Below are 8,102 nucleotides of genomic sequence, written 5' to 3'. Positions count from 1 at the left end.
AGCTTGGGGCCCTGGAACAATCTGCCTTCCTTGGGTCTGAAAGTGTGGATTTCCAGGCTCAGTGAAGACACATTCATTCTGAAAGAGACCATATGTGCCCTTGACCCAGACAGACCCCGGGCTTCAGGCACAAAGTCTTCCCACGGGTGAAGACAAGAGGAGCAAGGTGGATCTTATCTCTCACCACATCCTGAACCAGTTTGGGCTGACTGAGATAACGTTTTATGAACATTCTTTTGCTGTTGCTTCTAATGAAAGATCTGAGAGGAGCCCCTCCCTGCTGAGGTCTGCTCAGGACCCAGAGGCCAAAATGGAGGCTGATTAACAGGCATCCCAAGCAGTGACTCAAACTATGGGCAGTTTCAGAGGAAGCTCGTTATGGTGACTCCACAATTAGGACCTCAGCCCACGTGGCCAGTCATGCCCGTGGAAGGCTGGACCCAGCACTATATAAAAGTCCCTATCTGGCTGGACTCTGCAGTTCACATTCTTCGTTGAGTTTTGTTGAAGATCAGGTAAGTGGGAGCATCTGTGCCCGCTCTCCCTAGCTTCTCTGTCTCTGGGAGGCTGTTCTCTTACTGGTCTGTACTTTCTACTGATTTTTGAAATGGTTGGCCATTTCTTGGGCCTCTCAAACCATCCTGTATATTTTATCTAGTCTCTTGCAGCTGGTTTTCAATAAGATTTGGCAAATAGAAGAGGAGAAAAAGCCTGTGATAGGGCTGGGAGTTTGGGTAGGACTGGGCAATTGGTATCCAGACAAGAGCTATGAGAATATTCCTACCTAGGGGATGGGCATCAAAGGGAGCTGAAGTCGGGACAGAAAAGAAAAAAGGATAAAAGGGAAATGAGTTCTTGGGATTAAAATAATTCATTTCCCGTTTCCTTCTATCAACCCTTCATTTCTCAGTCCCAGCCTGGTACTGTTAAAACAGATAATTTTAAATTTTGTGTTTGTTTTAGGTTCTACAAATTGCCCTAAGATGTCCTTTAATGAGCAGCAGTGCAAGCAGCCATGTGTGCCTCCTCCATGTCTTCAAAAGACACAAGAGCAGTGCCAGGCAAAGGCTGAGGAGGTGTGCCTCCCCCCATGCCAGGACACCTGCCAAGAGAAGTGCCCATTGCAAGCTCAGGAGGTGTGTCTTCCTCAGTGCCAGGAGTTAAACCTAGAAAACTGCCCACAGCAATGCCAAGATCCATGCCTACCTCCATGCCAAGACCAATGCCCACCTCAGTGTGTGGAGCCATGCCAAGAGATATCTCAGGCAAAATGTGTGGAGGTTTGCCCACCAAAAGTCCAGGAGAAGTGCTTACCCCCTGGCAAGGGGAAGTAGCTGCTTTCATAATGCTGTCGAGGATCAAGAAGATGGCCAACAGATGAAGACCCAACCCCAACTTACGCTACGGTGACCTTCTCCTGTGGGTACCTCTGTGTGCACCTGTTCTCGCCTCCTGGCTTTTTCAGTATTCCAGGACTTGGTCTGTGTCTCTAAAGACAGTTCTCTCTGTATTTCATCAGCCTCTGTGAATAAGTCTTTTTTTTTTCTCAGCAGTTTAGTAGAAGGGCTCAACTATAGGAATAGTGTGCCTGTCAGGGGAGACCACAGAAGCCTGCTTCAGCTCCATTGGGGCAAAAATTCCCCCAGCTCTGAGTGTGTAACAGCCAAGGATGCCTGCATTCATTTTTAGAGCGTCAGCCGCTCACTGGAGCCCCAAAGCAAACTGACTTTGATGGACTGTGTCCTTGATTACCACCATCCAGGGTGTGGAGAAGAGGTTGGTGGTATTTCAAAATCAAAAACTGGGTAATTTATTCACTGCATTCTAAAAAAGGACAGCAAATAGTTGGATGTTGGAATGTTGGTTATATTGTGTTGTGTTTTTTTTTAAATGGAACATGTATTTAAATGGTTGGACTCAAACAGTCAATAAGGAAAGGCGAGATGGGAAGTTTGGAGTCCTGGTTAATATTTGTGCTTCATGGCTGGTCTGCTTTGGGCCCTTGATTTCCACCATGTACATTCTTTACTGATGTGATGTGTGTCTGTGTGAAGCAGGCTGGTCTGCTCTCCAGCTGCTTTGCCTTCTTCTCCCTGGTGAAGGTAAAATACAGAATAAAGCTGACCCTATGCTGATATATGACCTGTGTGCTCTTTGCTCTTTCCTCCCCACCACACAAATTCCAAATTCCTGCTGTCCTTGTCATGATATGTTCTCCTCCTCCTCCTTCTTCTTCTTTTGAGAATCTGGAGTAGGAATAAAAAACAGACATCACAGCAAGGCTAAAAGAGGCCTCCTCAAGGGGCACCTGGACCACCCACACCCACCTACAACCTTCATAGGCTCACTCATGCACACCATTTACACTTGAGAAAATCCAGCAGAGTCTGGGACCTGCTCACACTCCCAAGTTCAGTTCCATGAGTCTTTCCTATACAGCATACTTTTTCTCTGGTCTTTAATTTCCAGATAAAAGGGCCAAAATGGGGTGAGTGGTGAGTTGTATAGGAGAATGGGTCCCCAGTCAATCCGTGACACCTCCAAACATAGCATCCCTGTCAGAAGTAAGGACTAAGCATACCTCTGAGATGAACGTAGACTGGGGACCAAAATTGTCTGCCTGGCCATCTGACCAGATTTCAGGAAAGCCAGGCAGCCTGGTTCCCCTCCCTCCACTCTGTTGCCCACCAGGCTGGGGGCCCTGGGGTTGTGTGAAAGCACAGAGGAGGAACAAGACTTATAGGAAAGGACCGATACTAACTTCCTCCACTGTGCCCTGGCCCCAAAGGCTGATGTCAAGGGCCAGCCTCCTGAGGGGTGAAGGGACTTCCATTCATTCTCCTGGGTCCCTCTTCCCACTCTGGATGTGCCCCAGTGGAGGACTGTTTGGCTAACCTGTGGGCCATCCAGCACTGGGAGTGCCCGAGTCTCTCAGTCTTGGATATTTCCAAGGTGAGAGAGAGACAGAACCAGGGGATGACGTGGGGGAAGATCTCAAGTGGAGACACGGAGCTCTCGGGCACTCGCGGAGCCTGCAGATGGCCAGTGCTGGGCCCTGAGCTCCATGCACATTCCAAGGGAATCCTGACGGCAGCCACGGGCGGTTGATATGCTGCCCTTTGCTAAGGACCTGGCCTGGCCTCACTGACAGTAAGTGGTGCAGTCAGGGTTCTAACTGGCATCCCTCTGGACTCCAGCATGAGCTCTAACTTGCATGAGGAAGTGCCCGCGGCACAGAGGAAAGATTTCCAGACACTGTCTTCTTCTCGGTCATTCGTTTACCACCTCACAAGTGGTCATTGGTCATCTGCCAAGTACCAGGCACGGCACCAGGTGCTGAGAGAGAGAGCAGTGAACCAGGCAGGCAGGGTCCCTGCGCAGAGCACAGGAGAGCTTCCTTCCACAGGCCACACCAAACCTTTCCTAAAGCTCTCGTACGTCTCAAGTCCCTGAACATCTCCAGGGGCCACAATCACAGTTCTCTTGCCTCCCTGTCTGGTTGGAAGGTTTTCCATCTTACCACTTTGGAGTAAGCCAGCTGCACCCCAGCACCCCAGCCTGCAAAGGAGCCCCAGAGAGCCTTCCTAGCAGCGCAGCTTCTGGCGGGGCTGCGGGAGGCTCACAGACACGTCTCCTTCTTGGCGCAAGCCCAAGGAATGGCTTTGTTCTCAGCACTAAAGGCGTGCACAGATCGGAGTCCAAGATCAGACACGCAGATACTGAGAGGAAGCATGGGGCTGGCGAGCAGGAGGAGTTCAGCCATATCAGAGAAAGGACAACCCACGATTGGAGGGGAGGCCTCAGCCGAGGGGAAGGAGACAAACCTGCAGATTACAGATAGGGGGACAGACGTCAAGGAGCCAGCAGGCCTTCGAGCTCTGTCCTGGGAACCGCCACACTTTCCTGGAGCTCACGGGGCTCTGACCCAGCCCCTGCCTGCACTGCTGTGGCTGAAGCCAGGGCCCTAATGACACAGACTGGGCCATGGGGACAGCGAGGACCAAGCACACAGCAGCCAAGCACACTCCCCCAGCTGTGTGTGTCTGTGCTGAAGCCTTTCAGAAAGAGGGGGAAGGGCATTGCCAAAAAGAATGCTAGAAGTTAGAAGTTCTAGTTGACAATTATTAAAGAAACACACACACACACACACACACACACACACACACACACACACACACAAAACGGGGAGATCGAGGAAGATGGCGCTAAGATCTGTGCCAGTGACAGGAGCTGCCTTTGGATGTGCCCTGTCCCATTAACTGGAGGTACGCAACTAAGAGGGAAAAAAATAGTGTGAGCTCTAAGCTCCCGTCCAACCTCTCTGGCACTGAGATGCAGCTCATTCATCTAAGTCTCCTTGGCAGGATTGGGACCCAGGGACAGAGGAGCCTAATAGGACAGGGAGATTCCGAAGACCTGACCTTGAGGTCAGGAGACAGAGAAAATTATTGTGGCATCTAGAACATTCCTGGGAGGCCCTTTGGGGGCCCAAACTCTTGGGGCCTAACAGAGTATAGACCACAGCTTGAAGCTAAAGGAGGGGAGGGGGACAGGGAAGCCATGGGAAGTAGCTCCCCAAGTTTGAGAGTTTTGATGTGTGTTTTTTAGGCCCAAACACTTGAGCTCTGAGTAGCACTTTACAGGGATTCCTCACGCCTTCCAAATCCAACCTTCCAGTCAGGGATTAGCACATGTTTCTCCCCTTTGTTCTTTGTGTCTTTGCCTTTGGACCTCCTTTCTCTCCTGGGCTAGAGTGGTTTATCTGTTCCATGTGCATGGACACTTGACAACCTATCACCATCTCCTTTCTACCTGCACCTGCCTCTCTCCAACCCAGGATTCTCCCCCTGCTGGTGTCTGCCAACCCACAGGTTTCAGACTCACCTCCTCTGGGAAGCCTTCCATGATGTCAAAGCCATTTTCTAAGGGCACTTCAACCTGGGCTCCATGATGCTGCACTGGTCCTGGTCCCGGTCCCTAGGAGTCTGTGGGCCCCTTGGAGCTACTTGTATGTGGATAATCTGGGTCTCCTGCCAGCAAGAGAGCCCCAGATGACAACCCTGGGGCCTTGCTGGGTTCGTTGCCTGTCTTCGGGGAACCAACCACACTGAGTCTTAGACACTCTCAGAATTGGCCGACCAGCATGCCCTCTGAGGCAGAGACTGAGGAGGCTTCTTCTACTGATGGGGTCACCAACCATCCTAGTTCACCTGGAACTAAGGGAGTTTCCAGGATGCAGGACTTTGTTTTTAATCTTCACCCGAGGATATGTTTAGAGAGAGGGGGAGGGAGAGAGAGAGAGAAACATCGATGTGAGAGAGAAACTCGATTGGTTGCCTTGGGTACGTGCCCTGACCTGGGATTGAGCCCACAACCTAGGTATATGTCCTGACTGGGAATCGAACCCACAACCTTTTTGGTGCACAGGATGACACTCCAACCAACTGAGCCACCCGGCTGGGGTGATGCAGGACTTTTGATGCTAACATTGGGACAGTCCCAGGCACCCAGAACGAGTTAGTCACCCTAAGTGGGTACCCGTGTGTATAGAATGATGCGTGGTGCTGTGGGAGCACAGAGGGAAAGCAGATGAGGCTCTCATACTAGAGGAATCTGTAGCCCAGGTTGGAAGAGAAAGAACTTCCTGGAAAACTTTGAGCCCAGAAGGCTTAGTGCCCACTGCCTGCTCCCCTCCACAGCCCCAGTGGTGTGTGTGTGTGTGTGTGTGTGTGTGTGTGTGTGTGTGCGCGCGCGCGCGCGCGCGCTGGATGGGGGACAGTAGATCAATAGGCAAGTGCTCAGGCTAGCCCTGTATAAGCATGAACTGGCAGATCTTGGCCCAAAGAGTATAGTGGGGGATATCCCCATGTCCTCCCACTCTATCCCCACTGCCATCACTAGCCTCAGAACACCTAGGCCAATAAGCAACAGATCTAGACTCACCCATTCCTGCTCTTCCTTCTCTCCCACAGATGCCTGCCTGGCACCTGGAGATGGCTGGAAGAGGCAGGCGGGCTGGCAGGGCTATCTAACCTCAAGCTGTCCACCTCCCTCACTCCCCAGCCAGTGTCAAAACCAATGTGCCCTCCTTTAAAAGCCCTGTTGTCTTCCCAACAGCACCATCTACTGGCCATAGAGGCACTGGGCCTTCCGTGGGCAGCCCAGTAGTGAGCTCACCAACACTGAAAGTATGCAAGAAGAGGCCAAATGACTAGCCAAGGTTATAGGAAGTTTGGACTGGATTTTCTTTTAACCTTTGAATTCCCACCTACACTTGCACTTGAATTACTTACAGGTTGCTCTGAATGTAGTGAAAAGAGCCTTTGCCAGACAATCACTGAGAGACATCTGCCCCAGAGCACTGGGACCACAAACACACCATGCAGGGCAGATAACTGGGTGTCGGGATACACAAGAAGAAGCTGTCTTGTTGTGTATCCCAATCCTGGCAAACCCTGGCAAAGAAGAGAAATGAAAGCCCTTATGTCCCCTCTCTGTTTGTAGCCTACCTGGGTTGTACAGGAGGGTCAAAAACGTGGAGAGAGGCTACACCATGACTTAAATATTTACTGTGCTTGCCGGCTTGCTGGGGCTCTAACAGTGTTTGCCTGGACGTTTTTAGAGGGGCACAACACAAAGATTAGGAAATGGCCTGAAACCACCCCAGAGCTATTGAAGCTGCTTGAGGAACCTCAGGAGTGACTCCAGTTGGAACTTTTCTCATTATGCCCTCATTTTAATAATGAAACCTCCAACCCAAGGTGGACTTTATTCTCCATTTTCTGTGCCTGCAATGTATGTATAGTGGTGTTCATGTACTGCATGTGCTCGCCCCAAAACCTACCTCAACATGCTATGATGCCAGCAGCTAGCCCTATAAAACCCAAAAGAACAGGTTGGACACATGGAGATTGGGGGAGAGTGGTGTGCTTGAAGTGGGCGTGGAAACTCCCGCCCTTTCCCCACACCTTGCCCTACACACCTCGCCCTACACACCTCTTCCATCTGGATGGTCCTGAGTTGGATCCTTTCACAATAAACCAGTATATGTAGGAAGTAAAATATTTCTCTGAGTTCTGTGAGCCGCTGTACCAAATTAATGGAACCCAAGGAGGGGATTGTGGCATCTCTGATTTACAGCCAGTCAGTCAAAGCTATAGGTAAAACCTGAACTACTGGCTAGCATCTGAAATGTGTGTGGGAGGGTAGGGGCAAATTGTGGGACTGATCCCTCACCTGTGCAATCTGATGCTATTGTTAAGGAGGGGAGGGGTCCTCATCTCCCCCGGTTGCTTGTGGGGGTGGGTTTCTTGCAACATCCCAAGAAAAAGACTTTTTTGAGACTCACATGGGAGGATGAGGATGTGATGTTGTACAAAGCTTTATTTTTGTGGAATTACATCCCTGAGTTTCCAACGTTTCATTTCCCTCAGTCCCACCAAAGAAGAAGCCCCATTTTGCCTTTAGTGGGGCTAACATCAGAACCAGGGTCCAAAGTTTACTTTCCACATCTGCACAGTCCCATGAGGAAGGCTTAACTTGTGTTTCCCCAGTACAGTCCGTCAGCCCATTGCATGGGGGTCCACACGTCCACATGGAGAACAATGGGCGAATGCAAGGAAGCCAAGAGTGAGCCAAGAGCACAAGAGCACCGAGAGAGAGAACTTCGTTTAGGAGATTGTGTATTCCCAAATTGTCACACGCTTGCAGTGGCCACATCCACTCTGAACAATGACCTGTGCTCCCAGGTGTGACTTGCCTTCCCTATGTCACCCCAACTTTACTGGGCATGCGTCTCTCTCCCCTTTGTTGGGTCCCTTCCCCCAGTGTTCTGCAGGGAATAGGCCGGTGGTTCCCTGGGGAGTGCAAAGTTGCAGCTTCCGGGTGAAGTTGCTCAAACAACATGCCCATAATGTCTGGCTTCCCCCTTTGCTCCTTTGCTATCCTATATAATAAAAGGCTAATATGCAAATTGTCCCCTCAGGAGTTCCATTGACCAGGAGTTCAACCACTCACTATGACGTGCACTGACCATCAGGGGGCGGCGCAGAACAAAGAAAGGCCCCAGTCAGCAGCTGGGGGAAGGAAGGCCCCAATCAGCC

General features: G+C 50.8%; 1 protein-coding gene across 1 annotated transcript; it reads left to right on the top strand.

Moving 5' to 3' along the window:
* Window positions 1-417: 417 nt before the first annotated feature.
* Window positions 418-2,137, top strand: PRR9 (proline rich 9). Its single transcript, XM_079762095.1, has 2 exons — window positions 418-515; window positions 964-2,137. Exon 2 carries the CDS (start codon window positions 984-986, stop codon window positions 1,332-1,334), a length of 351 nt encoding a protein of 116 aa, XP_079618221.1. The 5' UTR covers window positions 418-515; window positions 964-983; the 3' UTR covers window positions 1,335-2,137.
* Window positions 2,138-8,102: the final 5,965 nt, after the last annotated feature.

The sequence above is a fragment of the Cnephaeus nilssonii genome (assembly GCF_951640355.1).
Source record: "Cnephaeus nilssonii genome assembly, chromosome: 21".
NCBI lineage: Eukaryota > Metazoa > Chordata > Mammalia > Chiroptera > Vespertilionidae > Cnephaeus > Cnephaeus nilssonii.
This window is presented reverse-complemented; position numbering and strand designations above follow the sequence as displayed.